The following is a 17,482-nucleotide window of genomic DNA, read 5'->3' as shown; positions in this document are numbered from 1 at the left end:
AGATCGGCTCTAAATCCAAAGTCATGCCTTCACATTCGCACCTCTGCTTTTGGAGGTTAACTCCAGAATTCAGCGCCGGATTCTGGAGAAAAGAGATGTATGACCCCCTAGGAAAGGCGTGAATCTCCTCTCGTGTGAATGAGATTAGGGATTTGAGGTTGGAGCATCGTAGCTCTCCATAACAACAGGAATAGCATTGACACAGAGCTGCAATATATATATAAGAATTGCGGATGCTGCAGATCAGAAACAAGGAGGAATTAAGAATCTGGCATCATCTGTAGGGAGGAAGCAGAGTCAACGTTTCAAGTCCACTGACCCTTTAGAACGTTGTGAAGATTTTGGGTCAGTGGATTAGAAACGTGAACTCTGCTTTCTCTCTACAGATGCTGCCAGAACGGCTGGAAAATTATAGTTTGTGTAGACCCTGTTCCCTCTCCGCGCTCAGAATTCGAAATAGTGGGAGTAATCCTCACGAATACAAAAACACTTCCAGAGCTCTTTGGATTTGCTGCGCATTTCTAAAGGTGTTAAGTGTGCTGATGTTCCTGTTGTGGAAAGACAATTTAAGGGTTGTCAGGGGAGTGGTGTTTTCCTGAAGCCACCCATCTGCAGAACCCTCCCCTGGGTAGGGGAATCCCAGCGTACTGATCAGATGAAACAGGTGCTTAGATTGGTAACTACAGTAAAAGCACATTTTAAAACTTACTCTGGAATGAAGTAAATTATGGCTAACCGTTTTTCTTTGTGAACATTCTTACATGCTACTTTACAATTAATGTTTTAATGTGAATATAAACCCACCTGCAAGGTGGATGTCTCTATGACTACATTCCGTTCCAAGTCAGTTTCCTTCTCAAACCTTCAACCGCATTCACGGAAGTACGTATTAAAGTCTAACAAGCAGTTCAACCTAGTGCTGGCTGAGGATTTCAGTGAATTCCAATTCTATTGTCATTCCATTCCATTTTCATCCCTTGCCGCCATTGTGCACTGTCTTCAACCCGTCAGTGTACTCTTCAACATGATCTCATTGAATGGTGAAACAGGCGCGATGGCCCGAATGGCATACTCCTGCTCGCAATCCATATCTACTACTTCTTAATGAGTTTTTTAAAATCTGAAAATTTGGAATTACCTCTCTAAGCCTCTTCACCTTTTTCTGCACCCTTAAGCTTTAGCACTTCGCCGGTGTTTTTAGTAACTTGTCCTACTTCCTAATATGGGGATGGGGTGGGGGTCTTGGATTTTAATTTTGGTTTGAGAATTTTCCTGTGAAGCATTTTGAAATGTCATAACTTATGTTGCTGTTGATATGAACGATTTTAATTCTCATCAATCGAGATTTTGAGATCTCTTTTAAAAATCCTGCTAATACTTTTCTAATCATTAAAACGGTGACAGAACTCAAATATGGTATATTTACATAGCGGTAGCTATCAACACCTAACTGTAGGATTTATTAGATGAAGTGGAGCGAGTCATTGCAAACATGAATATCTGACGAATTCTGGAATCGGTTTAAACGTCCTGCTGGTTTTGCAAAAGGATACAAAAATATCCAATTCTTCTTTTAAAGTTCTTAACTATCAACATGTCAACGATCAACTATCAACTCCTGTTTTACCCTGAATTTCTAGATGCATTTTGTCATGTTAACTAATTACGGGTGTAGGGTTTAGTGTTTAAGTTTCCTTACACGATAGTTAGGAAATTAAAAACTTGCTCAGTGTAATTGAATCTTGAAATGATTTAGGAAGAGCTGGTAATAATTACGGCATGGAATATCCCGTTAGAGAATATCCTGACTTCCCATCAAAGATCTTGTAACTCACGCATTATCTGACTTTTGACATGGTAATTTCTTACCTTTCAAATATCGACAATGATTGCGAACATTCAGATTTGTTGGCTGAAGTGAACTTACTGTATACATTTCCTCTGATGTCGCATTTGAGACTAATCTTCAAAAACGCTGAAGCATCATGTCAAATAGTTATGTAAAGTCCAGGGACACTTTAAGATCGAGGTTATGATCTGAACTCTTGTTTACCCAACTACGAAATAGCTGCAGAGAAAATAACTCCCACAGCAAATGATTTGAGTCAATTCACAGCTGCAGTAAAACGCTCACTGATAAATGTAAATTATGTATCACATTTGCGTCTGTATGGATATATGATTTGTAAGTGCTTTCCTAATCTTAAATTCTAGCCATTTAGTTGGTAATAAACCATAACTATAATTTAAGTTGCAGTTACAGTTCTTCTTTGCTTAACTTTCAAGTAAATTACATCCTCAAAAGGTTTTGCTATGTCTGCACAAATCAAATTGAGTGCATTTCCCCTCAGCTTAAAGTAATTTGTATTGTTCAATTTGATTTGTCCCTGAAGCCAATTTGAAGTATCTCATTTGTATTCAAAGAAGCTCCTTTCTTTCAACAATCTGATTACAATTTATTAAAAACTGAATCAAAACGTTGACTCCGGGGTACCTATTAGGTGAAAATGGAATATTAAACCGAAGTACTGACGTCGGTTTGAGCACTTATTCACAGTGTTGCTCATATCTGGGAAAATGACTTAAGCAAACAAAGGACAGAAATATACTTCTTGACATTTCTGCGCTTGAATATTGATCTTTCAAGTCAATTCGTCAAACGGAGGGGGGAGGGGTGAAAGGCTCATTCGCCTCCGAATTCCTGGAGCGCTATTTTTGGCTCTGTCAAGTACCTGCGGTCTAATGACTCCCCGGTGCAGGGTATAAATTGCAGGGAATTCAACGGGACTTTCATTCAGCTACCAGTCTTGAGACCTGGAATCTGAGACATTCAAACCCATCTTGGGTGAGGACTCTGTTAGACAGAGCAGGAGTTGTTGATTCTGCCAGTGCAAGTTGGTAGATGATTTGAGCGGATCAACAAAGGAGCCAGTGAGCTCGGGAATTTCCGGGATCGGACGGAAAAACACGAATTGGACTTGGGCCAGGTAGTGACAATCCACCCTCCAGCACAGGCAGGGAGAGAGCGCAGGCTCTTCACAGCTGCCACTCGCTGCTCACGGTCTTCCGCAGCTCCAGCTTCCCCCACGTCCAGAGCCAGAGCGGCAAGCAGTCCTCCCCAGTCCCAAGATGAGAACTCTCCGGCTGCTGGCTGTGACTGTCAGCCTCCTGGTTTTGACAGATGTCTTTTGTGAAGAGGTTTCCCGGAATGAAGGCGTGTCTCTATGGGACTATAGCGACCACGGCCAGGTAATTTTTCAAGTAATATAATATTTACAACTACACGATATAAACATTGAAATTTAATTTTACTCAGTTTGCGTTTTGCCTGTGTCTCACCATTCCACATATTTAAAGTCATGATTTGGAGATGCCGGTGTTGGACTAGGGTGTACAAAGTTAAAAATCACACAACACCAGGTTATAGTCCAACAGGTTTAATTGGAAGCACACTAACTTTCAGAGCGACGCTCCTTCATCAGGTTGCACTACCACCTGATGAAGGAGCGTCGCTCCGAAATATAACCTGGTGTTGTGTGATTTTTAACATATTTAAAGGTTCGAGACCGTTAGTGATTATCAATAGTGCAACCTCAAAGTACTTTCTTTTGGTTCCACATGGAATAAATGCCTAACTCCCATCTACAGGAATGTGTCAGAAATAATGTCACTTATTGCTGTAAAAAAATCAGCGGGCATCTGTCGGTGATGTACGAATGAGGATGGCGAGTTAGATAAGATTCCTGTACGGATGAGTTTCTATTTGATTATTTTGATGTGGAAAGTCAGGTATGGGCACAATTAAATGTTACAATAGTCTTCGTGAGCGCGAACAGCAACAATTGGCAATCTGCAGTTGGTTTCCCTCACAAGAAGGAAAAAAAAGGCCTGTGACATTACACGTTGGAATAGGTACCAGGAACCTTTTTTACTTGTGGACCGGTCTGATGTTTCCTGGCATATCACTCGGTAAGACGCCAGTCACTGACACGAGGCAGAAGGAGTGCTGGAGGAAAGAGAGAAAAGCGATAAGAAGAGTAATTCTGGCTAAGGACTATGACTCGCTTAGTCCCGGCTGGTTCTATTAGAGAATGGGCTGCCATTCGAGGTCAACCTTTGCCAGCCCCGGTCCAATACTGAGTGAATATATTAAGTAACACAGCGAGATAGAAGCAGCGACATCAATAACGAGTTGCTATGGCATTATAATCCTCTTCAATAGATAAGAACATGTCAATTATAGGAACATAATTGCAGGGACCTCTGTCAGGAGTGGTTCAGCAAGCGGAAGGTGAATTTAGTCAGATCTACGTGTACTTGTGCCGGTTAGGTGAATTAGTCATGTTAAATTGCCCGTAGTTTAGGTGAAGGGGTAAATGTAGCGGAATGGGTCGGGGTGGGTTGCTCTTCGGAGGGTCGGTGTGGACTTGTTGGGCCGAAGGGCCTGTTTACATATTGTAAGTAATCTAATCTAATTTGGTCGCGGGTGGCTCGGAATGAGCTGCAGTCAAATCTTTACAACCAAACTGGGTTATGTATGTGTCGAGAGTGTGGTACTGAAAAAGCATCGTAGGTCAGGCAGCATCCGAGGAGCAGGAGAATCGACATTTCGGGCATAAGCCCTTCATCAGGATTGGCTTATGTCCGAAACATCGATTCTCCTGCTCCTCGGATGCTGCCTGACCTGCTGTGCTTTTACAACACCATACTCTCGACTCTGATCTCCAGCATCTGTAGTCCTCAATTTCTCCTCCCTGACTTATATATAAACCCGATGGAATCAAATTCCTGTGTGCGTGAAAGGAATTTAGTGCTGACTTCCAATTTGTTTCCAAGCCTTGTGCGTTATTATGTAGAGGATAGATTGATATTTCCTCTCAACTCCCCTCCTTTATTAACACATCATGTAGGGAGTCCGGGCAATTAGAGAGATCTGTATTTATAAATATTCAATTGTTTATTTAGCAATAAACAGATATTTGTGAACATTGCCGTTTAGAAATTCAAAATGCTATTTGCAAAACTATAGTGTTTGAATACCTTTTCCCAGCGCAAATCTGGTGTCTGTACATGTTCCCGAGCAAGTAAACGCGAAGTCGTGTAACCAGTTCGATGGGTGGAGCACCCGCACAGTAGCTGGCGCATGTGAATGTATGCGCTGTACTCTATATAAGTTTGGACCATAATTATCCTCAATATAATTGTAACTTACTTTTGCAATGGTGCACTCAGTCTGCTGAACCTATTGCTCGAAATGCTAGAAAGTGAGCGGAAAAATAAAAGCCCAGTCGGACGCGGATTGGCCGCTCAGCAACATGGCTCATCATATGTCAACTGCAACATCCATGCAGTGGAAACATATAAACAACCCGCAGTAAACCATGGCAGAGATTCGCCCTGGGATTTCTACTTCAATTGTCTTTTGCGATCTTTAGAAAATTAGAATGCATTAAAAAAATAAAATAAGCGGAGTCCTGAAATAGCACATTGACAGTGACAGGCTCGGGCACAGAGCCATATCGCGGAGGATAAGTTGATAATTGTGTATTATTTTCTCCCCTGCTTCGATCTGTTTTCAGGACAAACGACTGCAGCCGGATTCGTTTCGGGAGCTTCTGAAGCGTGTGGCCAGGAAACCACAATCCAAGCAGTTCTTTGGCTTAATGGGCAGGCGGTCATACGGTAACGTGTATTTTTATTGTCGTGTTGCCGACTAAACTGAAGTTTTACCTGGTGACACCAAAAGTGCCTTTTCACATGAGCGCATGGTCAAATGACAGAGAACAAACGTCTTGGAATATACACAGAAATAAAAAGGATCAAACCGTACAAAGCGGGAATAAGAATAAGTCAAATGTATTTGCACAGAGAGAAGGTGCTGGAAATATACACCAGAGCAGGAAAGGTTTTAGAGGAGCAGGGTCAAATCTAGTTTCACCATTCCAGTGTTACAGTGTTTTATAATTGAGCTTCATATTTACAAACTACTCCATTGTCTCAAATATCTGGATGATAATTGGGATACATTTCCTTTGCTACAGTTGGTTTTAAGTAACCGCTGGTAAATTAAAATCTTATCCTTTAAACTGGATTATTCTTTTGGATTTTCTCAGTTGTTATCAAACGTGGCTGTAGTCTGTTGGTGAAACTCATCTAGGTGGTCAGCATTGGTTGGGAATACACCGCAGATATAGGTAAATGCCAATCAGAGAGTACAGTCACATAGCCTTTGAGGGTTGCTGTCACAGCCCAACGTATCACCATTGAGGAACCCATAAAAGCTGAGGTGTGTAGTTCATTTGGGTTTGTAAAACCAATTTCTTAGGAAAAAATACAGACTCTCCCTCCTTTCTATTGTGCTTTCCCGTGGGCGTAGATACAGTGGCTAATGTAAGCGATGAGAAATCTTAGACAACTCCAAGGCGGAGTTGATACCTGGTGATGTCATTGCTGCCTGACTGTTGTCAAGGGACCAGCTGAAGCTTGTTTTGTATTGTAATTGGAATATAAATTCTTTGGTACTAAACATAATGAACAACGCAGTATCACAGTAAACTCACCACCAAATCACTACATATTCATCCGCATATTTAGAACCCACATAATATATTATTTCACGACCTTCTCAAATCAGAATATTGCACCTTAAGGACAAAGACAGTCATAAAATAACAAAGTTCAAAACAAATCTTTGAATTTAATTATTTCCCACTTAAGTTCTTAGGTGGGAAATTGTTAAATTCAAAGGTTTTTGAATTTAATCATTTTTAGAGTCATAGAGTCATAGAGATGTACAGCATGGAAACAGACCCTTCGGTCCAACCCATCCATGCCGACCAGATATCCCAACCCAATCTAGTCCCACCTGCCAGCACCCGGCCCATATCCCTCCAAACCCTTCCTATTCATATACCCATCCAAATGCCTCTTAAATGTTGCAATTGTACCAGCGTCCACCACATCCTCTGGCAGCTCATTCCATATATGTACCACCCTCTGCGTGAAAAAGTTGCCCCTTAGGTCTCTTTTATATCTTTCCCCTCTCATCCTAAACCTATGCCCTCTAGTTCTGGACTCCCCATCCCCAGGGAGAAGACTTTGTCTATTAATCCTATCCATGCCCCTCATAATTTTGTAAACCTCTATAAGGTCACCCATCAGTCTCCGATGCTCCAGGGAAAACAGCCCCAGCCTGTTCAGCCTCTCCCTGTAGCTCAGATCCTCCAAACTTGGCAACATCCTTGTAAATCTTTTCTGAACCCTTTCAAGTTTCACATCTTTCCGATAGGAAGGAGACCAGAATTGCACACTATATTCCAACAGTAGCCTAACCAATGTCCTGTACAGCCGCAACATGACCTCCCAACTCCTGTACTCAATACTCTGACCAATAAAGGAAAGCATACCAAACGCCTTCTTCACTATCCTATCTACCTGTGACTCCACTTTCAAGGAGCTATGAACCTACACTCCCTAGGACCTTAGCATTAAGTGTATAAGTCCTGCTAAGATTTGCTTTCCAAAAATGCAGCACCTCACATTTATCTGAATTAAATTTTTGAATCTATTGTAAAGAAGAATAAAGTAATTAAAATTATAAATTACTTTACTATCACAATTCATTATAATAAATATAATTTGAGGACATTATTTGAAAAATACAATAGAAATAAAATAATTGAAATAATCCCATAGAAAAATCTAACAGTCAACCTTGTGGTGCTAACCTCTCAACTGAAGTTAAGTATTAAAATGCAATTTCCCTATATCTCTATATTCTCCCTTTTTGGACAAGTATCCGAGTTCTTTTAAATGCTATTTTAGTCTCTAGTTCAATAGCCACATCTTTTAAGATATTTCATGCTACAATATACTCTGCACAAAAAAATAGTCCTCTAACTCCTTACTTTATTCTCTAGCATGACCCCCAAGTTTATGCTGCCATGTTTTTGACTTGATTTTACTGTAAACCATTTTAAAAAACATTTAACCACTTAAAACATCTTACAATTTTAAACTCTGCAGTTGGACTCCCCTCATTTTCTTTTACTCTACTAAAAAGGCCTGCATTAGTCAAACCTTTCTTCACAAGCATTTTATGATTTCTGGTATTATTCAAGTGAATCCTTTGCATGGTTCTATCGTTTCCACAATGCCAGGCTGCATGCAGCACTCAAACTGTGACTTGCACAAATGTATTTTCCTTTCTTCAGTGTTGTACTCAATGCCTTCATAATCTAAGACTCACCTATCTTTTCAACATTTTCTCATCTCAATTTAATCTTTAAAGTACTGTAATGCAATGGTGATCCAAATCTCTTCATTGATCACCTTTGTATGAATCTCAGAAGTTAGTCTAAGTTGTACTTTTTTATGATCAACAAACTTGAATTGTATATTGTATACCTGTTCAAATCATCAATATAACTGGAAAATAAAGTTGATTTTGACATAGAGACTTGGACCACAGATTTAATCACATCTCATCTATCCAAAAGAGCATCCATTTCCCTGTACTCTGCTTTTTGTTCTTTAGGTAGCACACTATCCTGTTGGATACATTCCTTTTAATTTTTGCAGCAAATGAATTCAACATGAGGTCTTCTGGAAATGTACATATACACCAACTGCCACATTCTCTTCATCTGCATACTCAATAATTTCTGGAAAAAAATCAAAACAAATGAACCAATTCATAACTTAAGTAAGTTGTCCATGATTTATTCCAGTGTTTTTAGGTATTGGGTGAAAATGTGAGCATTGGTGTTCAATAGGAGGGCAATTAAACTGTAGTTGCTAATCTGAGCAAAAGGATCCTTGGAGTGTTATGCAATAGACCTAACTTATAGTGCTGGCTGTTTGGTGGTGCTCTGTCCATTGGTAAAGGATCTCTCTTCATTTTGTGGTTAAATTATAATTCAAGGACAGATCTCATAGGTGCACTCATTCTTAATAACATCAAAAATATTGGAATTTAAGTTCAGCAAATTCTAAGATGATTCATTGGATGAGGCGTCATGTCAAAGGTTTAATGTAATTGATTTCCAAGTTTTCAATTCAGATTCTGAACTATGCTCTCACATTTAAGCTAAGCATGCAAATTATTTTGGATACAAAGGTTGTCCATCAAAGATTCCCTTCTTCATTGAACCCAGCAAAATCACACAGAGATCTAAATGCCTTAATTGGATGCATTCTTAGGAAACTTTCAAAATACAAATTGTTCTACTAAATATTTCACTGTATTTTACACTCAGAAGACTACTTCATGATGATTTAAACACAATGTGCATTTCTGTATCCCCACTACCACTTTTAGCATATACCCCAAACAAAGTAGTTATTTTGACAATAGTAGTTCAGGTATAGTTGATTATTAATGAAGGTTCCACAGTTTGAAACATATTATTAATTTCAGTTGAATAAGCAAAGGAATATGTGCACATATAAGGGCTAAGATGAAGTTTAATATGAAGTGTTTAATAAAATGTACAAAACATAATGAATTGGAGAGTATGCACCCATATATTCGTGAATCTGTCTATATTGCACATTTTTTTTAACTAGAACAAAGAACAAAGAAAATTTACAGCCCAGGAACAGGCTCTTCAGCCCTCCAAGCCTGAGCCGAACCAAATGTACTGTCTAAACTGTCGGTCAATTCCTAAGCATCCGTATCCCTCTACTCCCCACCTACTCATGCATTTATCCAGACGCATCTTAAATGAATCTACCATGCCTGCCTCTACCACCTCTGCTGGCAACGCATTCCAAACGCCCACCACCCTCTGTGTGAAGTACTTGCTGCTTTGAGATTTGTATAAAATATCTAACTGCTTAACCCATGGTCTTATATTTGAATGATTCAGCATTTCCTCAACTTGATAAACATACATATATTGTATTTACAGTTAAATATATGCCATGTTTCTATCAGGAAGAATTAAGACTTATTTTGTTCCATCCTCCTCAAAAATATTGGTTCATAGTTTCATATAGATTTTCCGATATTTCCATTTCTTAAGTGAGGAAAATACTGGGAATAAGCAAGCTACTTTTCAGAATAGCATATCAGATCCAAACAAGGGAACACAGGCATGATGGTTAAATTTGTAGATGACACGAAGACAGGTGGAAAAATATGTTTCAAAGAAGAAATAACAAGGATGCAGCCTGACTTCTAGCATGAATCTCCCATACAGTACAGTTTTGATCTCCTTAAAGAAGGATGCAAATGCATTGGGGATATTTCAGAGGAGGCTATAAGATTGATATTTGGAATGAAACGATATCTTATGAGTAAAGATTGAACAAAGTGGGCTTGTTTTCACTGAAGTTTATAAGAGTGAAGGGTGACTTGAGTGAAGTGTTTAAGATCCTGAATATTCTTGATAAGATGGACACGAAAAGGATGTTTCCTCTGGTGAGTAAGTGCAGAACTCAGTGACACTGTATTAAAATTGTGTTTGCCCATTTATGACGTGATGAGAGGAAACATTTTTCTCTGAGGGTTGTACAACTATCGAACTCTGCCTTGGAAGCTGGTGTAGGTGGGGTCATTGAATATTTTTAAAGTGGAGGTGGGTAGATTCTGTTGGACAATTGAATCAAAGACTACCTGAACTAGTTGGAATATGGAATATTGGAATACAAACATATCAGCAATGATCTTATTGAAAACCGCAGCAAAGGCCTGTGACTGTTTCTAATTTGTATGTTCATATGTCTAATCTGCAACTAATGCCTATAAACATAATCCATTCTAACACATCACATTGACCTTGCCCTCAAGGAATTGGAGTAAGCCTTTTCCCCTTACATCCACGAATTGATTTACTAAGATCATAACACATTTAATTATAATCACATATCTGCATTATCACTTAATTCCCTACAAATTGAACTACAAATTCCAGCTGGTCTTTTGCTGTCCTGATCTAACAACGTTGAAGTAATGTGTTACTCTCTCATTTTTACCCCAAACCAATATTAAGTTAGCTCAGTGTAAAGTAAACTATGTTGTGCTCCTTCCTGGATGACTGCCATGTATAAAGAGTCTCATTTATGTAGGCTTTCTTTCCAGAAATGAACATTGTTTATTTATCAGAATTCTAATGCATTCCATGTGATTATTAGGGTTGTTGGATTTATAGTTTTGTGTAGGTCAAATATCCAAAAGATGCTAAACGCTTGAAACTTACATGTATACCTTATGTGTATGTGTGTGTTCTTAGTACTTGAAACTTGCTATAGTAATTTGAGAGATTATAAACATTTGTCATTATGACAGGTTAAATCTTGACAGCAACTTCTGCCATCCAGACTTGTGCATTTAGATGTGAATATTCGAAAGTTACTGTCAGAGGTACCTTTTCCTTCACAGGATGCACTTTTGCAATCCTCAATGTTAGATTTTTTTCAATGAAACTACTGTAACAACATGAACCTGGACTATTTTTTCCATTAGTACCTCAATGAAATCAGCTAAAAAAGTTAAGGTCAGTGTGTTCAAGAATGATTGAGTTCCTTAACAGAGTAATTTGTGATAATCCATACTAAATAATAGACAAGGTCTTTTCCCTATGGTGGAGGTGTCTGGAATTAGAGGGCATTGGTTTAGGATGAGGGGGACAGATTTAAAAGAGACCTAAGGGGCAACCTTTTGCCCAAAGGGTGGTGCGTGTTTGGAATAAGCTGCCAGTGGATGTAGTAGAGGCTGGTACAATTACAACATTTAAAAGGCATTTAGATGGTTATATGAATAAGAAGGGTTTAAAGTGATATGGGTCAAGAACTTGCAAATAGGAATAGATTAATTTAGGATATCTGGTTGGCACGGATGAGTTGGACCAAGGGGTCTGTTTCTGTGCTGTGCATCTCTATAACTCTGTGACTCTAAATACAAAATGGGAATTTTAGATATCATTTGTATGTTCTTAAAATAAATACTGCTTTAGTGTACTTTCTTAGATTAGATTAGATTAGATTACTTACAGTGTGGAAACAGGCCCTTCGACCTAACAAGTCCACACCGCCCCGCCGAAGCGCAACCCACCCATACCCCTACATTTACGCCTTACCTAACACTACGGACAATTTAGCATGACCAATTCACCTGACCTGCACATCTTTGGACTGTGGGAGGAAACCGGTGCACCCGGAGGAAACCCACGCAAACACAGGGAGAACGTGCAAACTCCACACAGTCAGTCGCCTGAGGCGGGAACTGAACCCGGGTCTCTGGCGCTGTGAGGCAGCAGTGCTAACCACTATGCCACCGTGCCGCCCACTTTCTTGTTGCACTTAGATATTTCTAATGGTCTAGATTAACCATAATCAAATTTGCTTGTTTTTTTTAACAATGTAGTGATGCCAACATTAATGATAATTTTGAAGTTTTTAAATTTGGTATTGGAAAAAATGACTTCTGGCTGGAGTTTGAAATACTATTAAAAAGTTTATATTACATTACTTAAAATGCACTCGCTACGCTCTCAATGAATGGTGACTTTTTGTTATAGTTTTCTTCAGTTAAGATAGATTATCTCTTTAAGATGATGAATATGGTAACAGACACAGTTGTGTTGAAAGGAATAATGATTAAGGTACATCTGAAACTATTCACTCTTTATTGGAAGCCATTATCAGAGATGCACTAAACAGATCTGGCTATCTTCATTTGGAGAAAGGCAGGAATAACCATTCTAAAGAATCAATGACTCAGTCAGGGCAACAATTCTTTTTTCAGGAAATTTAATAAGAAAAATAACTTTTTTAGTTTTTCCTTCCTTTCCAGAATACAAGCCACTGATTCGCAAAAGTAAGTTTTGAAAAGTTAATGGTTAATAATTGAGAAAATCAAACAGAAAACCTTTGAAAAAGATATATTAAATTAATTGTGATTTAATGGACAGATTCAAGATTGAAGTTTTATGTCTCTTTTGTTGTATGAACCTAAAACCTAAAACCATGATGTCATGCATTTGTCTTGCAAAATGGTTGCTGAAAGATCCAGTTCAAAGAAATATGTACAGAATTAAAACAACCCCAGAACATGATGCTAAAGTTAGGTTTCATTCATACTGTGCTAATTTTCTCAAATTTGTGTGAAGCACAGATTAATTAATAAAGCATCACTCCTGCTTGTTCTTAGGTTCAGTTCTATTTACTTTGCTGGTTTTCTAAATAAGTTAAAATTTTCATAAAATTGCATACCTTCTGACTCCTAATTGCTTCAACTGCAGTAATTGTTTTCAATAGACAGGGACTTGCAATTGCTACAATCCTAAAAGTAAATCATAACATTTTTGAGGTGTGGTGATAGTGTCCCTATCTGTTGGCTTGAAGGCTTGGTTTCAAACCCCACCTGCTTCAGAGGCGTGTCATAACCTGTTCAAACAGGTTGATGAAAAGTCTCAAAAAAATTATAAGTCTCAGCAAATATTGCACTTGAGTAATCATTTTCATGGTACTTGTCAGTATATCTCATAAATCTGTAAGTACAATGGTGCTTTCAGCAATCATCTTCAAACATGATCTTACAGATTTGCACATTAATGTTCTTGAATGTGAAATCAATTGTCTTTCTTCCAAAACATGACAGGTCATTTAATAAAAATGAAGTATTCTAACATACGGTATCATTTGGCAAAACAGTTCCTTCACTATTATAAAGGTGGAGAGTTTCTTGATATAACATCATCTCAATGAGATAACAGAAACCTTTGTTGCATTCAGAATTGTAATAACTAGCTTGCAGTAGTTACATTAATTACACAACAGATCTTATGCCCTCTAGTGGAATAAACTACTGTACTTTATTTGGGTCTTCCAGGTAAAATCTATATTGGCATCAACTTAATTTATGTATATGAATGAATATTAATGAATTTTAAATTCAAGCTCATCTTATTGTTACAAAATAACAAGTCAAGCTCATCTTAGCATTACAAAATAACACTTCAAGACATGAATATATTATGGTTTTCATCAACATTTTCTTTTTTTTATTTCTAACACTTTTTCAAAAGTAATGGGATGTTCTACTTAATTCACTAAGTTGTCCAATCTTTTCTAATTATGGACATACCTTTAATTCTGTGCTTAAAATTGTGCTAAGACCACCCAAATTTGATTTATGTCCCTGAACAGCTTTAAATTTTAGCACACTAGTTTTGATATTAGAAAATTAGTTTCTCACCCGAAGGGTTACCTGTAAATTTTCATGACTATAGGACATCTAACATTTTCACACATTTTAACAATCTTTTGAAAAAATGCAAAAGAACAGGTTTTGTTTTAGCGAAGGGCAATTTCAAGACATATTCTACTCTCACCTCTGTAGGCAATCAGATTGGTTCCCTGGAGATGAATCACCATCAGATACCAATCTAATGTCCCACTTGCAATTTACAGCTGGTGGTAGTCACCACTGCAAGGAACTTATTTATCTCCTGTTTGAACTGTTGCATCAAATATGTGATTGCCTCACAAACTGATAACTTGTTCTGAGTATTGACGTGCCTCTGTAGGATGATTACCTAAATTACCTTTTTGAAATAATTCATCTGCACAGACATAGTTTTGAGTTTTGTCATTTTAAAACCCTCAATTAAATCTGTCCAAAGCTTATATCTTCTTTCATCTCAGCCCATCATTATAGCTCGGGGCTTTTAAAGTAAGGATGATTCTAATATTGTACTTTTAGATATTTTGTCAGGACCTCTGTAACTCTCAACACATTATTGTAACATTAAAAGCTTGTTTACTATTTACATACATTTATTCTGAAATATTTCACATGGGTTCTGACATAAATCAAGTTTGAATGAACATTTTATATTTTGTGTGCTAATACCAAGTTTGTGTGGTCTGCAGAGATGGAAACAAGTTGGAAAATAAATCATATAATATAATATCTGTACCTTTGGCTCAGGTTCATTAAAATAATAAATTACATGGTATTCTAATCAGAAATTAGTATTTAAAAACTCAAATTAAGTTATTTATGGGTGCATAATTTAAAATGAATACTGGGTTAAATTTAAAATGCCCAGGAAAGCAAAATGTTAGATAAATTATTGTCTCTAATCTCCGAACACGCAAATCTATTTTCATGTGATTTGGTATTTGATATTTGTTCAAGTGCTCAAGTAAATTATTGTTCAAATTTCACACTCAATCATGACTGTCTAGGAAAGGAAAACAAAATATACTGCCATTAAAAATATTTCACAATAAATACATGGTAAAATCAATAATATAATTGATAAATAATTTACTTATAATTCTTTTGATTTATAGGACATAAGTTAGGGAATTTTGTTGGACTTATGGGAAAACGCTCTTCAGCTGCTGGTAAGTAAAAGATGTCAAAAGTAAATTGATCTATTTACTATTAATCTATTTATATCACAATATTAATATTATTGTGGCATTATAATATTAGTATATTAAATAATTTTCTATAAAACACTTCCTCAATGTTTTGATCTGATCACTGAAGTTACACCAATGATATTTTTCTTTCTACAGATTCCTCTTCTGAGTGGAAAACAGCACAAGACCTTGTCCAAAGACGTTAATAACAATAATAAAGAATTATATTGAATGCTATTTATTTTAATTTGCTAGCACAAGTGTCTATAATATTATATACCCACTTGTATCAGTTGATTGTTGAAAAAATAGTTGTTATGACTTTCCCCAATAGAAGTTATTCTATTTTATTGCTATTTTAGCAAAATATAAAGTGTAGTGAACATTGAGGCAGTGCCACATATTATTCAAAAACATAATAAACAGATTTTGATAACACTCGACTGTGTCAGTTGTAATTGGAAATAATGTTCTCAATTGATGTACTGCTATTTTGTATGCTCTGTAATAAAATATCTATTATTCACTATTTGATTTTCATTAGTTATGAACAGAGAAAGTCACAGGTAATATGAAGTGAATGATACAAAAACAAAAACTGTTTTATGTTTCAGCACATATCGTTACAATTTGTATTTTAATGTGCCTCATTGTTTCATAAATAATAAATGTATTATAATAATTGCAACAAAATGTATGGTTATTATTACAACATTTTTGCAAAATTTGACAGCATTATACAACAAATTGATTAAAAAGGCATTTCTCTACATTTTACTATGTAGTGCAGTGAGAAAATCTTCAACTTCTGAAGAACTACATCAATGTTATGATTGGAGAGATGATATATAGTGATAAAAATGAAGGGCCTATTTCCATGCTATATAGCTCTATGATTCTATTAAAAAAGGAACTGTCATGACCTTTCAGCCATCAGATTTCCCCATTTCAGCTGATCATTTTCATTCTTCCTAAAGCAAAAAACAATTAATAATCAATGGAACTAAAACACTTGGGAAAGCTAACATTTATTTCACAGTTTGCATGTTTAATCTACAACAAAAACTTATACCTATGCTAGCACCTTAATATTTTCCAAGGAGGAGGATTTCATAAACAGAACAACCTCAATTATCTAAACGAGATGGGCAGGGAGTATTTTGTTCAGATAGCTGATTGTTCGGTTAATGGATAACACTTTTACAGAACCTTGAGATCCTGTTCAGATAATATGAAATTCGGATAATTGACATTCGGATAACTGAGGTTGTTCTGTACTGTACACAGTCAAGAAAATAGTCAAGAGGCTATTAGAATGCTGGCCTTTATATCTAAGGGGCTGGAGTGTAGTGATGAAGATATTATGCTGCAGTTATACAAAATGCTAGTTAAACCCCATTTGGAGTATTGTGAACAGATGTAGGCACCACAACTTAGAAAGAATGTTTTGGTCATAGAGAGAATTCAATGCAGGTTTACAAGGATGGCACCTGAATTTCAGGAACTAAGTTATGAGAAATTAGACAAAGTAAGCCTTTAGTTAGAAGGTTAAAGGGTGATTTGATCAAGCTCTTCAGGACATTAACAGGGGAAAACAAGGTGGATTAAGATAAACTATTTCCACTGGTTGAAGATTCTCGAACTGGGGATATAGTCTAAGAATTAGGGCCAAACCATTCGGGAGAGATGTTAGAAAACCCTTCTACACATAAAGTGTAGTGGAGAGTTGAAACTTTCTTCCTTAAATAGTGGTTGATGGTAATTCAATTGTTAAATTTATTGAGTAACAGTATCATAAATATGGGTCCAAGGCAGGTATATGAAGTTAGGCCACATCAGTCATGATCTTATTGAATGGCAGAGTAGGCTGGAGTGGCTGAATAGCCTACTCCTGTTCCTATGTTCTTACATAGCTTTATGGTTGGGCATGGGCATGGTGAGATTCAAAACTGCTACCAAGCACTCTTCAGTTAGCTCTAACCTAGGCTAAATGAGAGAAACGCTTCTTTTATTTTGCATAGAAACAGATAATAGATAATTTGAAGAAGTACACAAACATGACAAACAAGCCAAACATGCATATATTTGTTGCCATGTTACCCTT

The 17,482-nt window shown here is 37.1% G+C and overlaps 1 protein-coding gene across 1 annotated transcript; it reads left to right on the top strand.

The window, feature by feature from the left end:
• Nucleotides 1–2,758: 2,758 nt before the first annotated feature.
• On the top strand, nt 2,759–15,907 carry LOC122549816 (protachykinin). The gene is made up of 5 exons (XM_043689891.2): nt 2,759–3,249; nt 5,580–5,682; nt 12,797–12,820; nt 15,304–15,357; nt 15,535–15,907. Exons 1-5 carry the CDS (start codon nt 3,130–3,132, stop codon nt 15,582–15,584), a joined length of 351 nt encoding a protein of 116 aa, XP_043545826.1. The 5' UTR covers nt 2,759–3,129; the 3' UTR covers nt 15,585–15,907.
• The last annotated feature ends 1,575 nt before the right edge of the window (nt 15,908–17,482 follow it).

The sequence above is a fragment of the Chiloscyllium plagiosum genome, unplaced genomic scaffold (assembly GCF_037043375.1).
Source record: "Chiloscyllium plagiosum isolate Xiang-an unplaced genomic scaffold, Cpla_swu_hap1 HiC_scaffold_5, whole genome shotgun sequence".
NCBI lineage: Eukaryota > Metazoa > Chordata > Chondrichthyes > Orectolobiformes > Hemiscylliidae > Chiloscyllium > Chiloscyllium plagiosum.
The sequence above is the reverse complement of the archived record's forward strand: the minus strand, read 5'-3'. Positions and strand labels throughout refer to the sequence as shown.

Excerpts from the sequence above, each read along its gene's own strand:
- LOC122549816 (XM_043689891.2), top strand. The coding sequence starts at position 3,130 with ATGAGAACTCTCCGGCTGCTGGCTGTGACTGTCAGCCTCCTGGTTTTG. Across the intron at positions 3,250-5,579 it reads ACTATAGCGACCACGGCCAG|GACAAACGACTGCAGCCGGA; the intron begins GTAATTTTTCAA and ends ATCTGTTTTCAG. Across the intron at positions 5,683-12,796 it reads AATGGGCAGGCGGTCATACG|AATACAAGCCACTGATTCGC; the intron begins GTAACGTGTATT and ends CTTCCTTTCCAG.